The following is a 27979-nucleotide window of genomic DNA, read 5'->3' as shown; positions in this document are numbered from 1 at the left end:
CTATTTTTGCTTTTCCTACAATTATTGTGGCAGCATATAACTACTATACTAATAGACAGCAAATTGGAACAAGTAAGAGATTACCTGAGAACATGAAAGTCCACATTCTTCAATCCTGGGAATAATCTGACAATCAGCATTCCAAAAGAGAATGATTAGAAGAATCTGAACATAAATACCTATCATCCTAAATTGAAAAAAAAAAAATTCAAAAAGCAAAACCTCAGAAGAAACCTTCTACTCTGACAATTCTCCCTCTCGTGCCAAAACTTTAATATGAATTTTAGTCCCTCCCACAGCACCTCTGAGCTCCTCCCTCTGAAACTTCCCGAAGACAGAAAATTGCTAGTTCTGGGAAATAGAAAGCATACTCAACTCATTTCACATGTTTCAGAGTGAAAAATAGGAAACAGAGATTTCTGAAAATCACAGTACAAGCCTCTTCCCTCTGGATTTCATCACATCAGCATTAGATCAGATCAACAGATTTCTTTTCTGTAAATTCCATATATAAATTCCATATATAATGGGAATTTTGTTTTTAGACTTATGTACCAGGCAACATCATGGGTATTCAAATGCATTCTTGTTTTCCTGGTTTTCTAGTGAATTTAATAAAAAGAAAACCAGCTTTGCTGAGGTGGGTGGTCCTGAAAGACTAGTTTCTTCTTTTTCATCAGCAGGAATACCAGGTTCTTTTACCCTAGAAATCTGTGCTTTGAACTTATTTCAGTTATTATCTAACTGTATCAATAGAAGCGTCTTGTTCTATAGCCTATCTGCAGCTTTGAGAAATATGCATGTTTTTTCAAAGTTCAACACCACCAATTGTGAAAGCAGGGTAGGAGTGAGTCACAACACCTCAATACTTGTTAGCACAACAAAATGCCCAGGAATGCCTCTCTGGGTGCTTCATTTCACATAGTCCCACTACCCATTGCAAGGAACAAGTATTTCAAAAACACATGCTCTGGTTCATATGGAGACTACATGTGATATGCCCAAGGGGAATAGGAAGTTTTCCTCCACAGAGAGGGCTTGCTCACCACTGAGAGATATCTTTCAGTAGGAGAGTGCCAGGACCCAAGTACTCAGTGCTCTTACAAAACCTTTTATATCAGCTACAGTGGGGAATATACAACTAACAGCATCTGCTAGGATTTGGCTTTACACATAAAATACATCTACTCTGCCAATGTATCAACTGTACTTGTATTTTAGATACTTCATGTGAGTCCAGTTTGTCAATTTTCCAATACTTTATTTTTAGATAAGCAGCATCAATCGCCATACTGAACAAAATGTAATTTAAATGTTTTTGTTAAAAAATGACTCGATTTTGCCAACTTGCAGAAGCTCAGACATTAAGCAGTTACTACATTGCTATGCTTCAAACACTAATGGCCACTCAAGCAGGGAAATTAAAACAGGTTGTGTCTGGAAAGGGGGGCCTTATGGAGGTAGGGAAGCATCCTTCTGGGCCCACTTCCCTGTTCTGGTCCATGGTGACCACATAAAGGACAGAGCAAGCACTGAAGTGATATCAACAAGCAGGCAGGAGCTGTCAAGGAAGGGTCAATCCAGTAGAGGTGGATTGAGACACCAAAAGACCCTGAAAGCCCACTGACCCATTATCAAATAGGTCCAGGAAAACTTTGACCACGGGCATCAATGAATCCAGAGTGCTCACAGGAGTGGGATGTGACACATCTATGCACAAAACTACACCAAATCAAAAATCTGCCCAACCCACTCTCCTGTGCCTAAGAGGATCAGTAACAGATGCTTAGAAAAAATAAGTGAAATATCCTACTTACATGGATTATTTTAACATGTATGCTGACATGTTCCAATGACCTGGATCTTACGGATTTACTGAACCAAAAGACACATGGACATCACTGGTTTTAATAGCTGCTTCTGGAACTTTCTTAAAGATATTAGTAAAACAGCTCTTTGCATCATTTATCCTTTTGGTTTTCAAAACTTCTTGGAGCAGTGAGTTGTGCGATTAAACTATGTTTATTTGCTTTGTTTTTATTTTAAAACTGCTTCCAAATAATTCAGTCAGGTTCCCCCTTGTTGCTTAAAAAAAACACGGAATACCCATTCTCATCTCACCTTTGCCAAAATAGTCACAGTTGTATTGTTTTCCAGCATACCTCCTCTATATTTTCTATGATAAGTAATACACCTCTTCATTTTTACTATACTCTTTTGTAAGATAGGAGTCCTGAAGACAATATTCAGGAGTGAGCAGGTCAAGGATGTTTTACTCTCTAACAAACACCATTTTGACTCTCCTTAGTGTATCATTTACCTCCAGTTTCCATAGAAATTAACAGTGTCATTCACCTTATGAAATTTGATTCTCTTATTGTTTCTGGTATTTCTTAGCAAACCTCTGCCACATTCTGCATAAAGCCGATCATAGCACAGCTCTAACAATGTACTCTTTCTATGCAGGAACAATGTTTCAGTCAAGACAGTTTCTGTGTGGACTGAAGCTGTTATTAAGTTCAACAGGCAACAACTACCTTGTTGTTATTTGCTTCATTTGAACCTTTTTTTTTTAAATGTCTAAACTAGCTACTTTACGGCTTCTGCATAATCTGTATCCTGGAATTACTGTGTTCATCCACTGTTTTTATTACATCAGGTTTTGGAACCCCCGTTAAGATTCTCACCAAAAGCTGGGCAGTATAATTAACCCATGCCACATTTTTTGAAAACTAACAGTTATGTAGAAACATCAGTGCATTTGAAATTTACAGTGACACTATCTCTTAGGCTCCCTGCTCAACTGGGACTCTTGTTCATACTTTTGAAAATAATTTCTTCCTAACAGATGTCTTTTTGTCCTTGTTACTTACTATACCTTACCTATATTTTAATCCACACTTGTCTTTAGTTTGATGCTTTCATTACTTTATCCCTGAAGAACAGATGATAGCAAAAGATCCTGTTCTGTTTCTACCAATGTTCCCTCCATCTTCAGAAAAAGACTCATAAAAAACCCTTAATAGGAAGGGGCCTCCTTTTGCACTTTGGTAACACAGATATTTTGCATCCTAAATCTTTATTAGAGCACTGGTCAAGAACACAAAAAAGCCAGAATCTAAACATTTCACAGTCCAAGAAGGTTTGATTCCAAAACTTGCACATTTCAGGATGGTGGCCTGGTTGTTCAGTGTTTTTAATAAAATGCAGAGGTAGACCCTAGAGTACAGAGTAAAATCCAGTCTTTTGTATTCCCCATTTTCTCTTGGGTCAAGCTTGATCTCTGGACCATCAGCTCAGGTCTCTTTTTCTTACTTAGTCTGTCTTCACAAATTTTGCATGCTTGGATACATACTTGGCCCACTTCAAAAGAGAACACTAATATAATTCCACCGCTGGTCAAGTGTCTACAAGAAACATTATTTGAAAATGACAGTTCGGACAGATGCATCGCCAGACATACCTAAGCAGCCAGAAATGGATTTTGTGACCTGATGTGTTGGAGCTTAAGCACAGAACTCCAAAGAGATTTCTGCTTTGGCTACATTATTTTCTGACTTTGTTAGATTACCACGTCAATGTCTACCCTGGAAGGCATGTCCCTGTCACATCCATATCGGAGAAGTCCCAGCCTTCTTTGGAGCACAATAGCCACATTCACACTACATTTTGCAAGAGGATCCTGTGATATATCAGTACATGCTTTTCAGTTTCACCAACACAGGCACACATACTATATTATAACAGCTGTCTAGAGATGAAGGGCCATGGCCAGCACAGTCCCCTGGCTGTTCTTTTAACTCCATGTGCAGTGGTATTGCCTGCTCCAGGCAACAGACATCTTGCCTCAGAACCACTCACATCAACCATAGGACAGCTGTTTATAACTTGACAGCTTCTTGTCATGTCAGGCATGTTCTGGAGTGGAGCTGTGTGAGGTGCTACTGTCATCTCAACAAAATACAGTGACTCAGAGCTACCTGGGAACTGCACTTTTCCGGGACGGTGCCTACATCTCCTGTCCAGAGTGAGCCTACGAGGTACCAGCAGGGCACCTATATCCCAGAGAGCCACAAGACAGGCTGGTAAAACAGAAGCTTCAACAAGTTACTGATTCACTGTCCAAAGACAGCCACTACTCATTTCATCGATGTGATTCAAGAGGACCCTCACTCTCCTCTCTCACCCCGACCTTTTCCCTCAAGAGTCACAAGTATTCAGCAATGACAGCAACTGTCACAGTAGGCAGCACCTTAGGAGCACTGCTTACAGCCTAGGTACAACCCACAGATGCTGAAGACTTTCTTTTCCTAAGATTAGACTCATACAATCATAAAGTGGTTTGGGCTAGCAGATTATTTGAAAAATAATCTAGTTCCAAATTAGGTTGCTGAAAGTCCTGTGCATTATTAAAGAAATAAAATAAAGAATATTTTTAAATTATTAAGAAAATTATTTTAGACCACTATGAAATCGTTAATAAAATTATTAAAGAAAAAAAAAATTGAGTGTTCAAAAAAATCCACTCAGAAAAAACAGTAAAATAATAATAAAAAATAAAGCATATTCACAATGCTCCAAAATTTTTGTAGACAATCTATACTTTTATGAACTTAAAGCTCAGAGAAACTGGAATTATTAGCAAATGTGGAGGAGTTGCAACTAAAAGTAAATAAATTATTAAATCTATTTATCTTAACTGTCTTTCTAAAAATCCTACCAAATTGTATTTTTCTGGTTTGGGGGTAAAAATTAGTTCTTGTGCATTTCTTTTGCTTTGGATTGTTCAGCAGGGAAGGGATTCTCTCACACTCCAAGACATCTCCATGAGTACAATTATGGCTCACCTTTTAATTCCTAATACATCATTATTAGGACAGACTGGATTTTAGAAAAAAAAAAAAAAAAAAAAAAAAAAGATAGTCTGTGTATAGATACCAGATCTATGGATCAGGTTATAAATAGAACTGATATCAAAGTATTGGGCCATGATACACACAAAAAAAATGGAGGTTAACACAAGGACACCAGCAGTTTCTAGAACAGAAAGTACCGTTTAACATCCTGGAAGGTTTGAAAGAAAAATTTTATCCCAACAATTAAAATTTCAGCTGAGGTCAGCAGGGGAAGATTTCAGATTATACACTTAAAAAGAATGGACCAGCAAATGACAGTGATATGGGGAAGTCTGGAAAGACTGGCAGAGTGGCAACCATCAACAAATTGATGTTATGCAGCCCTCAAAAAATAAGTAGTCTGGTGTAAGATTTAAAAGATGTTGTAAGCAGCAACAATGCTAGCTGTTGTCCTGCACTGATGCATCTCAATCCTTCAGTTGAACTGAGAGTGTGAAGCCATGTAAACTGAGTCAGGATACCAATGCAGCTTTAAAACTCTTCCAGAACAAAGAGTGATTTTGTGCAATTTTGGTAGTTTGGGGGTTTTTTTTAGGCAGATCAATTTGAAGCATCACAGGTGTCCTAGTGAAGCTCAGTGTAGTAGCAGACAGTATGGAGCAGGCTGAAGTTTTAATGCTATCTTTTTTCTTTCACATTTCAATCTTCAGTGTTTATATAATGCAAATAAAAATTACTCTGCTTTTATGTAATTTTTTATATAAATCAGATGTTGGAAAGAACACAAAATAAATACAAAAACTTCAAGATGAGCCATATTGAAATAAATGAGACTCTTTCCACGTCCTTCAATGGAAATGGGCAAATGAGCAGCAGAACATGATGAATAATTTAAACCAGGATTGCTGGCAAAGAGTACATATCCTCAGAGCCGAGCCTGAGTGAGTCAAGGCCTTTGTCTAGAAAAACAAGCTCCATAGTAGTTATTAATCCTGGTTATTTGTCAAGTGGTGATCCCAGGAACAACCAAGAACCTGTGACGATCCCTGCACTGTCAGTAGGGCCCAGTAGGAAAGTCCAGCTGTCACAGACCGTATAGAGGTAGGAAACACAAAGGGAGGAGGCACTCCATCAGCATCTCCTCTCTGGGGACACTTCTGAAAACCAGAAATATTGGGGCAAACTCTAGCAATTCAGCCTCTGCAGAAGCAGATGGCCTCTTGTAGCTGCTGGGAAGCAAGAGTTGGTAATGCAGGAAGATTCAGGAGCTGCAGAAATTTCCAAGCTCCTTCTGGATGTCCAAAGTCTGATGGCATAAAGCACAAAACCATGCAATACAAAACAGCAAATTATCCTATTCACATGGTGCCTTAACACTTATTTTCCCTTTCCATAACATACAGGTAGTACAAATCCCTGCAAACTCTGAGTATTGGGATTTCAGCCTCTGTAGTTCAAAATAAGTGGAGGAAGAGAGACCAGGGCCTATTTAAACCTAAGCACTCTGCACTTTTGAGAAAACAGCCACTACCAAACATCTATATAAAATGTGTTTCTTGGATTAGGAATGTGCTGGGTTTGGTTGGGATAGACTGAATTATCTTTACAGTAGCAAGTATGGGGCTGTGGTTTGGATTTGTGCTGAACAGTATTGGTAATATAGGGATGTTTTCATTGTGGCTGAGCAGAGCTTACACAGAGTCAAGGCTCTTTCTGCTCCTCACCCCACCAGCAAGGAGGCTGGGAGCACCCAAGGAGTAAAAAGGGGACACAGCCAGGACAGCTGATCCCAGCTGACCCAAGGGATATTCCAGCATGGTGTTATGCTCAGCATATAGAGCTGGAGGAAGAAGGAGGAAGTGGGGATATTCAGAGTGATGACATTCGTCTTCCCAAGTCACTGTTACATGTGAAGGAGCTCTGCCTTCCTGAGGATACCTGAACACCAGCCTGCCCACGTTTTGCTTCACTTGTGTGTGCAGTTTTTGCTTTAAGCCCACAAGTTTTCTCACTTTTCTCATTCCCTCTCCCATTCCATTGGGGAAAGCGAGTGAGCAGCTGTGTGGGGCTTAGTTACTGGCTGGGGCTAAACCACAAAAAGGAGCTACAGCAGATTTCAAAATCAGAGTTGGGTAGGGAAAAAATAATTTAAAAAAAAAAAAAAACAGTATCACTTTGATTGCTTTTTTCCCTCCAGAAAGAGTTTATCTTTATAGAACAGAAAACAATTAAAATCTGTTCATTACTGAAACTGTAATTTTTGAACTAATGAAACAGAAAGATTGAGTAGGAAATAAATATTTAAAAAAACACTCCGAGAAAAGTTCTAGTAAGCATTACATAAGGATATTTTATACTTTATAAAATAAAATAAAGATATTTTATATAAAATAAAGATATTTTCATGTCTTGAAAAAATAAGTATGAAAAGCAATTTTTTCTTATATTTGATGGAAATAATTAGATATTAACAAAATAGTGATTAGGAAATAATTAGCCACAAACTGTTCTCATGGGCATTTCTTTCTTCATTGCTTAAAGATAGAAGGCATGTTTTTCCTTTTGCATGAATCTCATTCATCACAGCACATTCAGCTCTATCACTGTTACTTCACTCCTTGGCTGCCTTCCCTATAAATATATGGGCAGAAAAACAGTTTACTGTGAAATATCTCAGAATTAGACAGGTAAAGAGGAAAAAATAATCCAAAACTCATATTTTGAAGATACTTTACCTTGGATACTACTATTTATAAAATGGATTATACCAATTATTTTCTTTTTCCTCAGTGCCTCCCTGAGGCACTTCCCACTCAGTAATAACCAAAATTACTTACAACGTTTGAAAAAACAGGAAATTATTATAAAACCCAAGCAGCTACCAGGGAAGCCTGACTATTCCAGTTTCTGAAACCAATTTAGATTCTGTTATTTTGATCCCATGTGTTTAAAAACAAAAGATCCAGATCACAAAACATGCCATCTTTTACCTGAGAGACTCCAGCTATTATTTACAGTGATCTACAGACAAACTGATTACATGGTCAGTTTGAAGTTGTCATTCCTGGTACGGATCATGTGCAAGTCTACTTTTTCAAACAGGGAATGGAGAAGGGCATATCATCAAGGCAAAACATAGACAAGGAATGTGACGGGAAAGGTCAAAAGAAGTGCTAACAAAAAACAAAAAAACTGTTGATCTTCCTCCAATGAGGTAGAAGTCCAGCTCTACATTCAGTTGGTAAGAAGACATAGCCAAGATCTTATGGCCCCTATGAGTCTGCTTGTGTGCTAACCTGGCTAAATCATCAGGATACTATTCAATTCTTAATCAGTATTTATTTTCTGCCAGTTTAATCAGATACCAGCCCCAGCTAGGACAAAGGAAGGGGAGACAACCCCATTCAGCACTGAGTTAGATCAGCTAATTAATCTTCTTAATATTATAAGAAATGTCTAAAAAACTCCTACCAATTTAGAGCTACCCATGCAGAACACACGTGCATAAAAAACCCCATATGCGTGGTGCATTCGGCACAAGGACACCCTTGGATACAGAGAGCTCTGCATTCCTGCTGTGGGAAGGCAGTGGGTCACTTCATCCAGATCTCTCATTCCAGCTGAGCACCCAAAGGCACTGTAAGCCCAGGTTCATATCAGTAGCTTAGGTCCAATGAACCCACAGACATATTGTTTTACTAACCATTAACTAGTCAAGTGTCTAAAGAGAAAAAACAGTTGATAGAAACACCAAAGGTAAGATTTGATAAATTAGATCCAAACTGCAGTTTTCCCCCTCACGTGCCTGTTCTTATGAAGCAAGTTACTATGAAAACAAAAAATATATATCAAAAGTCAACAGTGTGTTCTTGTTTCTGGAGAGATGCTGCAAGAAATTCACCTGCAATAGCAGAGAGGATCAAAATATGCTCTTAAAACTGCAAGTTTTCCCTTCACTTTCCTAGCTTTTCCTAGCTAAATTTTTAGCTGAGGAAGCATTCATGCGCCATGTGCACACAATTTTTTTTTCAGGAGATGCTTCAGTCTGCTTTTTTGCTTTATTTTACCCACGGCTATATTTTTTTTAAGCTAGGAACCTAACTCCTGGTATAAGCTAAGCAGCAGCCCATGGCATTAATTCTAGTGATAACCAGCAAGGCAGGAAATAGTACATTTCCGAGCAGAAACCCTTCTAACCTGGCACATACACATTCACCTTACCAGGCTGACCTCAGAGAGGGGTATGATTTTTGTCCTTTGAACAGGCTTTCTAGCTGTGTTGTGGAAACAGATCATCTACCAGGAGACCCTAATTAAAGCTTCAAGCCATCAAGATTTACTCTCTGTCAAACATCAATACAAAAAATTCCTTGGTAAAGAAGGGCATATGGGAGGGTGTTGTTTTGAGTTACAAAAACATTGGCCCACAGAGTGATATTTACAGTGAAACTTTCTCTGCCTGAGAAATGCTTTTCATATCAGCAGCCAGCCCAACATTAGATATGATTTTAAAAGCCTGCCTCTTACCTCCATGATTTTCCTTCTTGCAGGGTATGAGAAAATTCAGCCTCCGGAGGGGTATCCATGGTGGGGCTCCTAATTTACCAGGCATGCAGGGAGAAGTCCTGGCAGCTGGCAGATTGTCCAGGCTCCACTGTGCTGAACAGAGCAGGAAGGGAGCCATGGCCAGGCAGAGAGCCCTGGGGTGCCCATCTTCACTGGAAAGCAGAATTTATGGCTGGCAGCTCTATGACAACCTCTTTTTTTATTCCCATCTATTCCTTACCCTTGTTAATCTAAGATGACTACAAAACCTCAGATACAGTCATATCTCAACCATTACTCAGGGTCAATCCATATTTTAACTCAATCATCCTGTTTAGCCTATTTAGTTTCTCTCTTTCTTTTGATGAATGCTATTTTCTTCACTTCTTAATAAAACACTAAATCATTTTAGTTCCCCAAAAGAAATGCAAATATCTCCTATTACATATCCTGTCATTAGTTTCTTTGCAGTCAACCCAATAGCAAAAAAAAAAAAAAAGCTGTTTAAAAGAATCTCACTTTTTAGAAGAGAGCACCTCGAGCCATTTGACTCAAAAGGAGGTTAAAGTGCCTTTGTCTGCTTTGTTGGTATAAGCATTTTGTGAAAAGGAAATTCCATCAGCTGTGCAACTTCACTTAATTTCTTTTCCCACCCAAATCATTTACAAAAGTAGTATCTCCTTATATCTAACCTGGATAACCAAAGCTAATCATCACTTGACAGAAAAGAAACAGATAATCTCTGAAAGAACCAGATTCAGTTAAACAAAGGCAAAATGTTTTACCACATAAAGGAAAACAAAGCACTAAGAAAACAGTTAAGTTACATTTGCACTATTCTGCATATTACTCTCTTTTCACTTTACAATAATTCATGAAGAAATTCTACACTGTCTACAGTCTTTCTCCACTTTCATGTATGATATTTAGAAAGTTGTTTAGATGTTTATTTTTAGGTAGAACTGTCATTATTTCTTTGCAGCTTTAAAAAAATAGTGTACCATCAAACCCTAACTTTTCCTACTTGCAAAATCAGTAGGACTGTGGCGGATATAAAATCAATTAGCTGTTAGGTTGAGAGAATGTTCACACAAGTACCACCAGTACAGGCATGAAATTTTGCAATGTTTAAGAAACAGCAGCTGCAGCCTCTGGTTGTTGATGTACTACTCTGGACCAAAAGCATAGCCTATTATTTTAGGTGGACAGGGAGGTTGCTGTGTACAGGCTCTTAAGAAGCACTGCTCTAAACTTGAAAGAGTACCCTCCATGTATTTAAATCCCATAATAACTGCCAGCTTTCCCAAAATGAAAAGAAACATGCCAGTGTACCTGAAAGGCTCTGCACTCTACACACCTTTTTCTTTTTCTTTCCCCTTCTCCAGCAAAGAGTTAAGCTTTACAGCATGCTCTGAACAAATGAAATTATCTGAGTTACTTCAGATTAAAAAAAGAATGAACTTCAAAGTCTTTAACCTCTCAAAAATCATCAATAAAATGATAAAAACAGGAAAAAATAATCCCACCACCATCTTGTCAGCAGCTATCACGCTGGTTACACCAGAATTCCTATTAACATGGAAATTCTAATAGTGTTTGAAATCTACATGATCATACACACAGTTCAGCTATAGGAAAAGGTAATCTGTATGGGGGATGTCCCTTGTTTCAGGGCAGCTACATTTCATAGGTTTTCAAGATAGTTAGGAAAATAAATAAATGAAAAGTAATATACCTAAAAATAAATTTTCCTATGTGAAAAAATCCTCTTTTAATGTCAGTATTATCTCCTGTTATTTGGCCAATTCCTTCTGTTTGTTGGATGTTTTTGTTTTGGCTACTACCTTTTGTGTCCCAGCACTCAGGAAATGCCACTTCCCCTTTTAATAGTCCAGAAATTGAAGTTTAATGGGAAAGAATATTCTGTAGTCACCTCTCTGATTAGAATGTCAATCCACATTCTCGAGTTTCCACATAATAAAGACTTTTATTTATATAAAAGCAATAAGATGCAGAACAACTTTACAACTCCTACAAAAGTGAAGTATAAGCAAAAACATCAATTATGACTTGTACTCATAACTTTACAAAAGCATTTATCAGTCACACTGACTGCATAACTGCAGTTATAACAATCTCTTGCAAATATATGAAGCCTACTACGTATTGCAATATTTTACTTTGCCATCAGCATAAATCCATGTGACTCATTACCTTTTTCTAAAGGTATCTTCTAAAGCAACTCTAGACTACAGATACCAACAGAAAAGACAGATATGTTAAAAATATTATCAAGGTATTTTGAAATTATTAGAAAGATACATCATTTACTGTGTTATTCCATGGCTCCTACTGCTGCAACTATATTGCTGTTTAAAAATTGAAAAGTTTTTAAACCTTAATTCAAACAGTTGATTGACTGTATTGGATTGTGCTGTATTGGCTGCATTTGTAGAATCCAAACTATTGAGCCATCTGCACCACAACTGCTTTCCAAGCTTTATCTTTGTCAAAATCCTTTAAGGTATTATTGGAAACCTAAAAGCAAAAAAATTTCAGACAAATGCAAACATGAAAAAATGTTTTGATTAAAACCTGAAGTTCAAGCAAATAAATAGCTGAGAGAAGCTAGGAGAATGCAAATGTGAATAGTTACAGCCAGAGCTATTAAAATATTCTATACGTTTGTAAATTGCATAGTTTTGTATATTACAGAGTTTATATTTAGGATATAAAACATAATAGTGTAAATTGTATAATATTTGAAACATTTGGGTCAAAGAAATTTGGCCAAATTCCTATTTTAAACTTGTTACTTAAGATATTTTTTCAAGACTTTTTCTAAAACATGACTGAAAGCCCTCACACCTAAACCTTTAAGCCCAAAGCCAGAAGCAGCCCCTAGTGGTGCAACTGAAGCAAGATTGACCTACAATACATGCAAGCAAATTAAGGCCTTGCCTAAGAACACAGACTTCTGAGAAGCCAAAGGGACCTGCAAGTTCACCTATAACATTATTCATGTGTTTAAATACTAAAAGGTAAGCAAAAAAAGTGTTGCTTTTGTGGAGAAAGTGCTCCTTTTAGCATTTAACTTGCCCAGTTTTTCAGTGACTCACAAACCAGGAATATTTTTGTAAATAATCCTCAGCAGAGACGTGTTCAGCCGTGCCATGACCTATGCTCCAAAATGTGACTTGCAGCAGTGAAGTGCTGCTGTGCTTCATCTTTTATACAAAACATAAGTCTCAGGACACAGATCCAGAAAATAAGCAACCTACACCAAATACCCTCAGCAGCCTGAGGGGACACAATTCCAAAGCTTCCATTTTCCATTAGCAGCTGTTTACTGACTTGACTGATTCCAGTCTCTGCTCCCAGTGCTTTCTATCCAGTGCTGTTTCAGTCCAGATGCTCTCCCTAGAGCAGGGACTGAATTCAGCACTCTCTTTCTAGTGCAGTAAGCATGAGTTACTCATGCTTAAGGGTCTTTAATCTTTAAGGGTCTAGCTCTGTACAGCAAAGAGGAAAGCCTAAGGGGTACAGTTCTGTGCCCTATGTCATGCCCAGTTATCATCCAACCAGCGAACTATTATCTCTTGATTACAAAATTCTGTTTCATAGAACAGCTTTTAATTGTCGTCTGAATTAAGATCAGAAATTAAGACCACAAAACATTACCAAAAGATTATTTTAAAATAGATATTTTCAAATTTTCTCATGGGTATAAATACATACCTCTGTTGTTCTGTATTCCTGTTTTTTAACCTGTGATGGTGTCCATGATGAATCTTGTAGTTTCATTTTTGTCTTGTAATTCACACACTGTATTACAGTTCCAATAGTAAGGCATGCCTGAATTAGCAGCATCAACATCAGAAGCAACAGGAGTACATCATAAGATTGCTGAAAATAGACATACATTGTTAACTAATAACAGAATAAAATATTTTATAATGTCCCCACCTCTATAAAGATTCATATCTAGATTTTTTAATTCAAATTATCATTTACATTTATTTCAGCATAAAGTTTCAACTAAAATTTTAGTGCCTGAGTTTGCTGAAAGTAGAAGAGATCTGTAATTTTTTAAAAAATGTTAATTTGCCAAATTATCTTTTCCTCTGGAAACAGAACAGAACTGAGGAAATCATCCTCTAAAACAGTGTCTTACTGCTGTTTCTGGCCTAAGCAATGTCCCAGCTATGCCTGGGCCTGGCCCTGTGCCTTGCTGGCTCTGACCTTGCCCTGCTGACCTGACTTCCTGGATGACCTTCCAGTCTCAGTACTGTAGACTTACCTGGCAATCACTGAACCATTGATTGAACCTGGCTACCATGGCTGGACCTGCCTTGCTTTACTATTTTTTGGGGTGCTGTAGGACTGCCCTGCTTGCCAATGAAGTTACTGTTCTTTTTCTGCCTTGCTGTTACTCCTGCTCTATTGTTCATCCTCCTGTGCAGAGCAGCCCACTGTTGCTGTAACCAGACACAGAGTAAGAATATAGGAAATGCTCTGCAGGGCATACCAACTGTCTAGACAGTGCAGTCATCTGTCTCCAACATGTGTGACAGGAGAAGCTACTTAAAGAGGGTATGTAAGCGGTGGCCACTCCTGAGGTTCAACAACACAGTACACTCCTCCAGAATAAGAACAGGATCACATACTCAGAAGCTGATTTTCCAGTCCCTGAGATACCAATTTAATAAACATTTTCCATCCTTTCTTCTAAAATTACAAGACTACTTAATGACTAGTGGATGCTAAGAGTAAAGACTCTTAACTGTCACTGGTCTAATGCCCATAAGTGGTTCTTTGAACATTGTCAGGGATTGGTAAACACTGCCAGTAGAGCCCTGGAAAGCTCTTCAGCAGTGCATGAGTAACACTTCATACCAAAATAATTTAAACTTTGCAAACTTTTTCTTCTCTGTCCCAATCCAGACTTTGAATGAATCCAGGTACAGGCTTACAATCCCGACTATTAGTAAACATCCTAAGAAACAGAAAAATGTATTCAAGGAGACCTAGAATCTTTAATTTAAATGCTACAAATTATAAAAGCCTCAAGGAGTCTAGCATATTGTATATTATTTTTACTGTGCCTTTAAAATAATATCCTACTTTTTTTAAACTCTAATTCTGGGGTGCCAATAGATGTAACATACTTTCAAGTATATCATAAGTTAAACAAAAGTCGTTAAATAATTTCTATAACATTTCATTCAATCTTTATAATGCAGTACCTTGTCTTCATATATTGCCTAATTTACTACTAACTTGCTACTGTAATAGATAGAGGTTCATTTTTCAATTGCATAAAAACACCTACTTTAACAGCAGGTGGATAACTTTTAAAGATGTCAACCACTTGCATGATACTGAAGGATAAGTATGCTGAAGCGGTGAACAACAAAGGAGAGGTAACACTGCTAATGGCAATCAGGACCTCAACCTAAAAAATAAGATAATAAATGTTAAATAATAATTTTAAAAATTAACTCTGGTTTGTGAATTGTTCCCTTGAAGCAAGCATAACAAGTGTGCAAAACTGTGTAAGATTACACATTAAAGGGAAATACTAAGAGCCATCCACATTTCATGGAGATACAGAAGCAAGCTTTGATTAACTTAAGTTTCCTAGCCAAAACACTGTTGATTTGTAATTCATATTTCATTCAATACAGATGATGATGTTTTTGCTTTATTTTACAAGTGCCTTTCATATGCACATAGAGGAAGCAATACCCAATCTGAAGAGCCAGTATAGAAGTACCATTTATTCTTCAATTTATATGAATTCATGAGAATTAACAACAGATATTGCAGACTTGCAACCTAAAAAAATCTTATGCAAATAAATTTGAGTTGCCCTGAGGCAAATTTATTGCCATACAACAGCAGCCAAGTTTCATTCAAATATCACCCCTATGGGATTATATTCTGACTTCAATTGTGGTCATGCATCATTACTCACTTAAATATGGTTGCATGACTATTACTTTGAACAGATATTTTAAGGAGCCTTAACTGCACATCTAGAACATCCAAGGAATAAATGCACTCTACTAAATATACTTAGTTCTTGTTGCTAATCATGAAGAACTTGTTTAAAATAGGTTCTAGGTCCAGTGTAGCCTGCACACCTAATTTTCTTCTTTCAGAAACCACAACTGATAATGAAAGAAAAAGGGAACCTCATCTCACAAGCTTGAGAGCAGTTCTGGGCATACCATATGAAGCATGTCATTTTTCTATAGTAATATCTTTGCCCAAGGAATCACTACAAAAAAAAAAAAAAAAAAAAAAAAAAAATCCAAAACAAAAAAAAAAGAAAAACCAAACTCTTCAAATTCTTTTCTAGAACTGATGAAATTAAGCCTCCAAAGGATCTACCACAGTTCTTTTAAGGGATACCAGCTAACACATTTCTGTCACATTTTGTAGAAGCAGCTAAAAACAAGTGAGCAAACTTGATTAGTGCCCACTGTCAGGCAGACTTTCTTAGCATTATTCCACTCTAATGACAAAATCCAAGAATTTTACACACTTACCAGACATTTACTTGGATATTCAGCAGCTACATGACTTGCAATAGCACTTGGAAAGCACTAAACAAAAAAGTGCAACAAAGTAAGTATTTATTGACTTGAAAACTACAAAAATTACAATTGAGTTACAGTAATTCCCACTATTCACAGCTTTTTTTCTTTTGTGAATTCTGAATGCTGAAAAGCTTGTTTATGAACTTTTCCCACTCCATGCAGAGGAATTTTACAGACACAGGAGCCATATATAAACCTAATCATCGTCTTCTTTCTCAATCAGTTCCTCTGTGGCAAGCAGGGTGGCACAACATCCTTTATGAATCCATTGCTCACAGGTACAGGCTGTTATTAGGGATAAGGGCTACCAATCACAGACTCAGACTTTTAAAACAGTTAAAACTGAGAGGTTAAATAAGACGTTCTAAGGATTCTACCACGCTGAAACTAAACTCAACTTTTTCTTTTGCATCCTGAAATATTCTAGAACCTATGACTTTTTTGACAAAACACCTCATTTCTAATATCCTTAATACTCATTTCCATTTTACTGAATTGAGGACTGAAAATGTATCAGAACAGTTTACCTAAGTATTGCAAACCAAAACAGAACAAAAATATTGCACAAATATATTAAGTATATTGAAGTACTAATTCATTTGCTAAGCAGCAATTCCCAAACAGTATTAGAGCCAAATAAATACTCCGGTAGGGAGGAGAAAAGTGAAAAAAACATTAAATAAAAGCCATTGTTTTAAAAGAGTACCTTCCATTTGCACTACTTACAGCAACTAAGATCCAAAAGAACGTTACTGAGAGGTATGGACCTGAGACTAGAACATCCATATTCAAAGCAATTATTCCACCAAATACTGATGAAATTCCAATAATCACCTCAATTACCTAAAACAAATAAGACCACACAAATTATTAACAACGTATTTGAACGTAAAATTTCCTACTTGCATATAGAAAGGAACACACTGGAAAGAAAAAAATGCATTTATGCTACTAGCTAGGCATGAAGTCTACTTTCTCACAACTAAAATATGGAAAAATGCTACCTAGCTTACATATTTATGCTTTCATTTATTAGCTCCACCCAACAACAGTTCAGTTTACACTATTTATCCTTAAGTCATTAAATAGTCTCCTTCCCATAATAAAGAGCAGTTATGATTTATCTTGCAATTTTACTATGTATCTCTCATTTTGTCTTTATTCTTTAAGTTCTTAACTACACTGATCTCATCCTGGCTTTAGAGAACCTTAGCACTTAGAAAGATGAAGTAATAAATTGATTTAATGAAGCAATGCTTTTCTTACTGAGTATGATTTCAGAATTCGAGCAGGAAAGCTGACATTGCTCAAAACAATGGCACTGTCATATGCAGTATTCTAGAGGGAATAAAAAAATCATGATAAAAAAATATACAAAGCAATACATTTCTTTCTAATATCTTGTACAACCTGCTACAGATCCTAACAGTGGTATGCAACATCTGGTTGGCCCAGCAGAGGTGACAGTGACACATCAGGATGTCTTCCAGTGCCAGGCTACATCAATTACATTAAAACAAAATTAATTAGTCCCAGATTAGTTGTTCCACAGCCACCATTTGATAACAAAATATTGTCATCTTGTCTCCCTTTTCCACTTTCTTCCTGAACCTTCAGATTTTACAGATGTGGACTAGCAGGAGCCAAAGGAGGACAAGACACTACACAATTTTATCAGTCAGCATTTCCAATGGCATAGCATGTTTGCTTCATTCTTACTTAAAAGAAGTACTGTTGTAGAAAAATGAGTGGAGTTTGGGAAAGCACATGTGAATAAAAAGAATTTTATCAATAGCCCCAAATCCAGAAGCCAAGATTCATTGTCCAGATACCACGAAACTGGCATACAAGACAAATACTTCCTCTACATCAGGCTTCAAAAAGGTATTGCTTGCATACATACAAGTTATCATACTCTAATATTTCACACATGACCAAGTTTCATTCTACAAAACAGAAATAAAACATTTGCCATGCCCATTCATAAGATATTCAAAGAACTCTGTGCTGTATAATTTTGAACAGGTAATTTTGCAGAGGGGTCACTGCACTTTTAAAAGATAGAAGAAGCAATAACTGTTTTGTATGGTACTTTTATTTATAGTTCAAATATAGTTTTAGCATGCAAAGTTATATACTAGAGTTGCCAATAAATTGTCAGTGTATGTAATACAGGAAAATGGAAAATTTTTGGACACACACAATCCTTAAGGGTACCTACTTTCTTTCTTGTACAGCAGTCTTCAGTAGACCTAGCTGAAATGATCACAGTAGTTGCCATGAAGATTTCCAGCAGAATAAGTAGAATCAAGTTGAAATTTATCTGTCAGTAAAATCCCAGACATAAATGAGTTATGTCTTCCATACTAAAAATAAAGGAAGGGGCTGAGTCTAGCATGATTAGGCAGGTTGTCTGGCTTCTGTCAGATTTAGTCATATCTATTGATTACATACTTCATTAACTATTTTATTGGCTCTTGATGAATTTCAAGAACAACTCAGAATCACATTCAGAGTGCCTAACCTAAAAAAGACACATTTACTTCATTTATGGAACTATTCTGCCTGGATTTTATCGCTGTGTTCCAGAAGAGGAGCTTATGACAAGGGAGCGTTTGCTGTGCACATTTGCTTTTTGCAGGCCCTTCCACATGAAACTGGAACACTGCAGCAACTATGGAAGATTCTTCGGGGAAGGAGGGCCACAAGTCGCAACTCCTAGGCTGCAATCCCAAATGGTGCGCTACCATAGTGGATGCTGAACAAAAACACAAACCAAAGAACTGCAGCAAGGATCCCAGTTCTGTGGCCTGCCTACTGCTAATAAAGCATTCACAGACACTCTTCATGGTTTCATGACTCTCGCAGTCTACATTGTTGTGTGAAAACATGGGTGCCGCCATTGGTCACATCCAAGAGACAAGTAAGTGAATGTAATACTTAACATTGCTCTTTTGTTCCTTATTATTCTCATGAAAAGAGGTAGATACCTACACTAAATGGACAGAAACATTTCCTAGAGGCACACAAGTTAGGCAGAGTGGATCTCCCTTTCTTGTCTTCAAAAGCACCATGTTTTTTCCACCAGCAGCACAAGAAAACATCTGGTAGTCAGTCAGGCCACTGGGGCAAAGTACCAAAAGTCTAAGGAGAACTGACTCCATTCCAAACCATACAATTATAGTAAACCATTGTTCGACAAATTAGAACAGATTTATATTGTTTCCTCATGTCACACCTGCTTTGTTGATGATGAAATCTCAGTTTTTCTCTGACACCTATCTTGCAGCACGTGTTTTTTGAAAAAAATAGTAAGTGGTAGATTTAGGAGGCTTCTTTGGACACTGAAATTCACTTTTGCTTAGGAAATAATAGTTGGAACTATGTGCCTTGCTGTACCCAACAGACTGTACAGTTGCACTAACTCCACAAACAGCAAAAAATGTCATTGTGGTAAACTTCTAGAAAATGTGCTACAGTGAAGAATACAGGAATTATTAGGCAAAAGAAGAGGTTTCAAATGTGTGACCCGCAGAGGAATTTAAACCAGATTATAAATTCCCATGACTTAAGACATGTTTTAGTACAGCACTAATACTGATGTGAGCTGGCAAGGCCACACGTCACACTTGGCAACGCAGTGCCAAGTAGATGCACAAGTGTGAGTCCAGAAGCACTGTAACAAAACTGATGGACCATCTCACTTAGTCCTAGGTACAAGACGTAAATAACAAAAATTGAAAAAATAACAGTAAACAAATTAGAGTTTTATCTTTCCAGTATTATTTTCTGATACGACATATCTAGAGTATCAGATAGATTCTTTCACTCAAAATTAGTTCAGTACACCTAGAACAATATAAAACTATCTCATCTCCAATTTCAGAGCTTAGATAATTTTCTTGAGTTTATTTCTCAAAAAGAAGTACAGCTAAAGCTAGAAGTACCTTCTGTAATAATGGGAGATTCAATGTTGGATTTTTAAGAGCTAAAGAAAATTCCCTGTACAACTACCACTGTACATAGAATCCATCACTAGACACAGAGAACCAGACTAGCTGTGTCCCTAACCCTCTTCCATGACTAAAGAACATGCAAGTGCAACTGAGTAGAAAGTAGTAAATTACCACAACTTTAATCCAATTTTCTCTGAACCTGCATCAGGTATTAAAATGTGGTTCACTGAAACTGTATGAAAGGGTTGAATTAATGTCAAGTTTAATAATTTTAAGTTCAATACAGTTGTTTAAATCCACACTTTTAATATGATTTAAGATATCCTATAGATGTTTCAAGACATCTGCACAGGTCTGACAAATGACAGAGGATCTAAAGGACACTGGTACCCCCCTGGACCAGTGGCTGCAGCAATGCAGGACAAGCAAGCACACACCTAATGGAGACACACATTTATGGTTAGGCGATCAAATCAAGCACCTACACTCCAGTAGATGCATGCACCCACATTCTCTATATTTCCATTACTGTCAGTGGAGACCTTATCCATAAGAGAAAAAACAGGGAGCCTTAAAAGCTACTGGGCCAAGCAGTAACTAGAGGTGGAGTTCAATTATACCAGCTGCATGGAGAATGTGCCTGCATGAATGGGATGTTGGACACAAGACTGAGGGGAGACCCTCACCCATCCAGAGTAGACACAGAAGTCGGGCAGAATATCTCACAGCACTTTTTAAGGAAGAGAAGTGTAAGTTCAGGCCAGGGAATCCTGACTTAGCCATCTATGCTGAGGAAAACAAGATTGCAGGGTCCCACCGACTGTATCCCACAAACTATAATGAAGGTACAGACACTCAGCTTGCAAGGACAAAAAAAAAAAAATGCATGTACACAATTTGGAGTTAATTTGAATCCTGTTCAAGATCTGAACACTTTCAGTTGCAGTGGCCAGCATGCACAAGGTTCCACTTATTTCTGTCCACCAGGTTTCTTATTTTAAGAGCTGGGAAGGAACAGAGTGGCAGCTTGGATCTTTACACATCGCATCCATCATGTTGATAGCAAACTAATGACAGAACTGTACCCTCCTGGAGTGGTCCTACACAGTCATGGACTAGGGCATAGCTTGTATCTTGCATTCCATCTATCTATCTAAAGTTATTTCATGGAAATATGTATCAACACAAGTAACACCAATGAGGGATTATCCAGGTCTTTTATGTGAATTGACTTAATTGGATAAACTTACCCTTTTTATGAGTCTTACTGCTTTTAAACTACCAGCAGTGATTTCAAAGACCTACTACTAGTTTCTTGTGCAGTTTCCCATGGGAAGGCAAAATAAATATGATGATGAAAGAATAGTTAGAGATGGTATTCCACATCTTCCTTGTACCACATGGGTAATGGAAAACAGCTGGCAGTGAACTGCCTAACAGTGAGACTGTCTCACTGGAACAGTACCCTTTGAAGAGGAGGGCAAGTCAGCAGCTGAATTACTCTTAAGACAGAAGAGTTTAAAAAAAGCATCAGAGCCAGATTTGCACACACAGTTATTCTCCCTTATCTTTCTTCAGTAATCAACCACATAGTATGGACAAGAAATAGGCAAGTGAAAAGAATTAAAATCACATCATCATGGACATCTTGTGAATATTATTGCAAGTAACTAACATTGGTCAAAGAGAAATGTAAAGTTATGCTATATGATCTCTCCTCACAGACCAAGCAGGAACACCGGGATATTGGCAGCAAAGTAATGTGATCTCCAGCCACCTAATGTCCCGCCCCGCCTTGCTTTTTAACAACGTAAATGTATCACAATTAGTAATTGTTTTAGTAACTTACATTTATAGCTGATGGATTGAGGACAAGTTTGCATCCAAACCAAATTAAACACGTTGTTGTAACAGCAAATGTAGAGACAAACAGAATCTGAAAATTTGGTATCTGAAAAACAGTTTCAGAATGGGTTTCTCTCTCATTTGAAACACGTGGGGAATATGAACACACACACACACATAGATATAGATATATATATAGAGAGAGAGAGATATACACAGATACAGACAGACAGACAGATAGATAAATAAAATTGACAATAAAATTTCATACTTACCACATTAATTTTATTCCTTGCTATAGCAAAGCTCACAACTGCTGAAGGAATACACTGGAAAAATTAAAAGAGAAGACTAGTGGGATATTCTGCACAACGAATTTTATATATACTTTTATAGATGTATTTTATGTGTCTGAATTTATATTTCAGTACACTTAGACAAACAGAAGACCAAAAACTCTGAAGAAAATGTGTTACTTGACTGAGCTCATTAATCACAATCAGTGTCTGAGAATTACATGAAGTTTAAATATACCTTCCATATCCCTCAGTTTTGATTAATTACCCAGCACAATGTGATGAACAAAAGAAAGAAAAGTCTTTCATGAGGAATTTCATGGCTTTGTTAGTTTAAATTAACTCTAGAAGGCCTGAGATCCTTGAGCAGGAGAAAACAGTGCTACTCCCAAACTGGGCCTGCACATTCTTTAAACAGACATCATCCCGGTTGAGTAAGCTAAAATTTGCCCAATCTCAGAACAGTTCCGAAGGACCTTGTGAAAAATCTGCTGAGTCAAGATACACTTGGAGAATTGTGGCTGGGATCTCCACTCCGTTCACTAAAAACTATGTTTCCATACTTGAGGGCAAAGATAAATGGAAAAGTCATGCATAAATGAAAATTCTCACGAAGTAATTTCTCTGTCCCTTAGCTGTTCCCCACCACAATAGACATGGCTCCATTACAGATCCAACTCTGTTTTACACAAATGCCTAAAATAATAATTAAAATGTTCTTATATTAAATAATGAATCATGCAATAAATGCCACATTTCTAATTCTCCTCCCACACATCTGAACACTGACAGCTTAATAATGGAATACTATAAAGAGATTAATACTGATATGTAAAATTCTTGGCAGCACTTCCTTAACACCTAAATGACCTTTACTGAACATAATTAAAACCTCCTTTTATGTCCTGGATACATAGGAATCTCTAGAACACTACAGGACTATGTTTAGGCAACTGAGTCCTAGTACTAGTCCAGATGGTGAATGTCTAGAGAGCAATTGAGCTTCAGGCTAAATGAGATACTTGGTGGCCAGCTGGCTCCACATCTGCCTAGGCTCTTCTGACTGCACCGATGCCATTACCTGCAGCAGGAGCTCTAACACTTTCCTCACATACAGACACACAAACATATACACCTTCAAACCCAATGTGATAACAACCTGCATCCAAAGATCCAGCAGGTCTTTGGAAATTCTCAATAAACATGAAGTTCAAAGAGTCAAGATTAGGGGCAGAGAAAGAGACATCTCAGTAACTAACACTAATGTTGCAGAGAATAATGTATCTGGGAGGATACTGACTGCCAAAAACTCCTCCAACTTTATTTTAACACCTTTAGTGGAAACCCAAGTGATAACTTATTCACAGAGTAACTCCTGGGACTTGTTTGTTCCAAGTAAAGCACTAGTCTTGGACCTAACTTAAATATATAAGTCAATTTGAGAAAATAACAATGACAGAACAGAATACTGCCATAAAGCAAGTACATCAGACTCATGAATATCTAAAGTGTAAAATACAGTAAACATATATATGCACCCCTAAAAATATAGTAAAAAATACTGGGCTTTGGAAAATGTCAGGCATCTTTAATGCATACTTTACTAATAAAATAATAATATTCAACAAAACTTTAGTCTGCTTCAGTACTTGGACATTATTGCAAAATAAACTCAAAAATCAATACTTTGAGATACAATCTGAAATAAATTTTGATACCATATAGCCAGAAAACTTCCCAAATGCATAGCAATCAAAATTTTCTTAAAATCAAGCACAGAGAAACTCCTCAACAGATGAATATTGCATGCCAGTGGTGAGCTGATTAACAAACATGGTAACACAAACCCAGTTGTCTTTATGACAACTGTTACTCCCTTAACCATGGGACAAAAATCCATTTAATGAACTGTTAAATAGAATTAAATCTTCCATGAAGAAAATTAGTTGTAAAAAAAAGACAGAATAAAAGACATAAACCCACAAAAAATATTTACTATTCCATTTGCTGTCAAACAGCTGCAGCAAATAATTAAGAATGCTTACTGAACCTGCTGCACAACGTAAATAATCCATTTCAGATGGAAAAATATTTCCCAGATATAGTGAAAATCCAGAAGTAATAAGGAGGCAAGTCTGGAAAGCAAGAAATAAAATAAATTTATATTAATAAAACTATTTTAAAAATAACAACTAATCAGATAAAAATCAGTAATCAATCCCTTTTGAACTGAGCTACTGATGAACTTTTAAGAATGCAGGTTTTGTGTGAATAAATTTGAAGAAAAACATCAAAATATGCTGACTTCCAGAGATATTTTGCTGATTACCAAGACCTAATAATGAATAATGTTCATGTTTAAATCAAGCATTTTGTCCTGACCTGGCAAATACCTCAATAAAATACTGAAAAGGTAACTGCAGTCTTTACTGGTACAAACATTTCTGAAACCTCAGCTATGTCTCTACTTTGCATTCTCTGCTTGACTCCACCAACATTCATTATGCATATGGGCAGCTGGGCAACTGCCAGCTAGAACACAGCAGCAAAAATAGTACTGGGATACATTAATGAGGTTTCTTCCACTATGTTCCTGCATCCCTCCAAATTCTCTTCCTGCTTTCATTCAGCTGCGCATCCAAAAATGTTCAATTGCTCCTCTTCCCTTAATAAGTCTTCTGTTTATTTCATAACTACCACAGTTACACAGTCTGCAATAAGTGATTAGAGTCTTCTAGTAACATTATTTTGTTTTTCCTTGTCATTCTTCTGAGTAGGCATTTTTTTTAAGGGGCTGGGGAAGGTAAGAGAAGGGCTCTTTTGTTTTATTTGGGTATTTTTTTCATGTTAGAAAATTACTGGATGTCTTTAAAAATCCTTGTTAAATAAAGACAGAAAATAAGGATAGTATATGTGCATGTATAAACAGAGAGAGAACTCTGGCAGACTGGAAGAACAGTCTATGGACCACAAGCTGAAATTGTGCTTGAAGCTCATCAAATTGTTTCTGCACAAAACCAGCCCATCAGCCACTCTGGTATCACTCTACAGTTTGCAACCGCTCCTTGAAGCATCATTCTGTTCACTATGACTTACATTGCTCAGCATACAGACTTTCTTTTCTGGACACTGTCTTTCAGTAGAGTTGATAGAAACTAAATGCTTGGGAGAAAAATCTGATAGGAATTTATTCCATTAGTTTATTAATAAAACTGCATTTTCATTTTTCCATGAAGTTTATTCTTGATAATATGACTTCAGCAAATTATCATTAGACATTATTGTCTCCAAAAATTTACAACAACTCAGTAAATTACAGACAGTTGTCCTTTTTGACAATTAAGTTTGAGAAAATTTAGTGCAAAGAAGGCCAGCACTTCTTTTGCTCTCTTTTCATGTGAGAGTACATCTGAAAGGAAATCCAAGCCTTGCAGTTTGTCAGAAAGGAAAAAATGTTCAGCTGTTTCCACAAAAATAAGGCAATACTTTTATTCACTGTGTAAAAACAAGCAATTACCATATTAACAGTGAGACACTTTTAGCACTTAATAAAAATTACGCTTCAAAACACACGAGCTGACAGAAAAAGAAAAGATCAAATTCTAATTGCTATAATGAAGTTTAATTAACTTGGCTCAGAACATGGATAACCATATGATGTACATGCAAGATGAGTATCCTGTGATTCTAGCAGTGACAAAAAAATTCAAATCACTGTGATGTTCATGTAAGAAACACAAGTATACACCTCACTACACAATGATTATACCAAATAATTATGTGGCTATTGAACCCTGACAGATGAATGTGGCAAGTATATTTTTAACGCCAAAATGCTATCATGGCAGCCACAGTACATTTAATAGTTAAAAATATTTTTAAAAGAATGCATATGGTCAGCATACTCTATATGCTCTACCAAAAGGCACAGCTTATACATACACACAGGCTGGTATTTACCACTATCACACTTATTGTCTGCTTATATGATTAATGTTAATGATAAAAATAAGCCTCACATATCATCTCTGATTAGTAGAAAAATATCCAAAGAATACCAGTAGTCAGTGAATTACTACATTCCAGATTTGCTAATACGTTTCTATTTTTACAAAGATTTTTTTCAACACTATCAGTGAAATTATGAGTCTTCAAATGATGTCAAACAGAACAGACTGCTGGGCACTAAGGCCTCACCTATATTTTTAAATTTGGTATAATTTAAAGTACTTACTCCCATCAGCAAAGAAAATATCCACGTTTTGTAACTAAAGCAAGGATGCAGCCTCTTTGACAGCTGAAGGTCACTGGATTTGATATCTGGTATATAATTTCCATTCTCTTGTTTTCCTCGCTCCAAAGTTGCCATCCTGTCATAGCTAAATTCTTCTCTGTAACCTTCTTCCCTGGTCATAACACTTCAGAAAGGCAATTAAATAATAATAATAATAATGGAAATTATGAAGAAAGAGAAAAAAATATTAGTTAGATCCTTCACATACTCAGATCAGTGCTCAACTAGGTTTTTTTGTGTATTCAAGACAAAATAAATAAAAGCAATATTTAATTACTGGATGTATTCACATTTCAAAGTATGTAAGCTTTCTAACAACTTACTTGAATACATTAAGTAAATTACATCCTACAGTCACAGTTCATAATAATACAGTACAAGTACCAACAAACTGAAAGTTTGTGTATCTATGATACTGCAACAGATTCTTATTTCAAGATCTAAGAACCAGTTTTAGAGGTATTTAGTTAGTGCATACCTCTATAACCAAAGCTTTTTTCTTTTTCAACTCCAGGACAGAAAAGATAATCAAACAGGTTTCAATATAAATTCCATTTGATTTCAACACTTTTTATCACCTATCTAAAATGACAGACTTCCCTATGAGTCCCATGAACACACATACTCACAATAACTCAGCTACAGCAAACTGTTTCTAATTTACCCAGTATCAACCATTTCTCTCGTTCACTTCGTCCTTTTCTGTTCACCTCACTGCTTGCCAATCTGTTAAAATACCTTGAGGAGTATCTTATATTAGAATTAAGTTACTGCAGATTTTTCAACAGTTAAAAACCTTTGTGCTTACCTTCCACTGAAAAGTTAACTGTCAGTTTAAAACAGCCCTGTGGACACAGCTGCCTGTACACTTTGTGATATTCTCACCGTTCAGTGAGTCATGCCGGCTTTGAAAAGTTCTCCCTTACACTTTGGCTTTCAACAACATCTATTCAGATATGGAACAAAAGCACAGCAAGAACTTCAGTTAAGCCAGGGAACAGGAAAATGCCTCCTGAATTTTAATTAACAGAACACACTAGAAAATGACTGTACTACATCTCATAGGGCTGCTTCCAAATCAGACCAACAAATTAAAAGTTTCATGTCTCTTTCTTATTTGAATACTACGCCTTACTTAGCATCTTAAATAAAAGCTTCCTCACAGTTGAACAGTTCTAGCTACCATAATAGCCAGTGATCACAATATCCAACAAACGAGTTCTTGTTTCAAAAGAGCAAAATGTACTTACAATGCAATATTCTCCTAGAAAAAACTACAAATAAAAATTCAAGTATTACAGTAGCTCAGCAAGTTGGGAGGTTCAAAAGTTAGAGGTTAGAAATCTATCAACATTATGATTTTCACTGTAGAACACTTCTTTGTCCTTTTCCACTAACCTCAGTCTTCTGGAGTGGTTAGATAAACCCCATACACTTCAATTGTGCCGTCATTTATACATACAGAACAACCAGATGACTAAACAACATATTTTAAATCTAGCAGGCAGCAGTGACATGCAATGGCCAGCATACTTTGGATCCAGTCCTCCTGCTTATTAGGCAATGAAAAGGGAAACAAAAA

At 36.8% G+C, this 27979-nt stretch overlaps 2 protein-coding genes across 2 annotated transcripts in view; both read right to left on the bottom strand.

Moving 5' to 3' along the window:
• IL17REL (interleukin 17 receptor E like) overlaps positions 1–186 on the bottom strand; it is a gene marked incomplete at both ends in the record, with an annotated part of 41609 nt that extends 41423 nt beyond the window's left edge. Inside the window, one exon of the mRNA XM_082279587.1 lies at positions 85–186. Within this exon, the coding sequence (XP_082135713.1) occupies positions 85–186 (102 nt within the window). The remainder of the gene's footprint in view (positions 1–84) is intronic.
• An 11678-nt stretch (positions 187–11864) lies between these two features.
• MLC1 (modulator of VRAC current 1) lies at positions 11865–26517 on the bottom strand (the record flags this gene model as incomplete). The annotated part of the gene is made up of 11 exons (XM_082279573.1): positions 11865–11939; positions 13140–13307; positions 14734–14856; positions 15956–16012; positions 16733–16849; positions 17273–17344; positions 18228–18329; positions 21812–21913; positions 22083–22136; positions 24149–24238; positions 26338–26517. The coding sequence occupies 11 exons, from the start codon at positions 26515–26517 to the stop codon at positions 11865–11867; spliced, it is 1140 nt and encodes a 379-aa protein (XP_082135699.1).
• Positions 26518–27979: the final 1462 nt, after the last annotated feature.

This window comes from Coloeus monedula (genome assembly GCF_965178545.1).
Source record: "Coloeus monedula genome assembly, chromosome: 4".
In the NCBI taxonomy this organism is placed as follows: Eukaryota; Metazoa; Chordata; class Aves; order Passeriformes; family Corvidae; genus Coloeus; species Coloeus monedula.
This window is presented reverse-complemented; position numbering and strand designations above follow the sequence as displayed.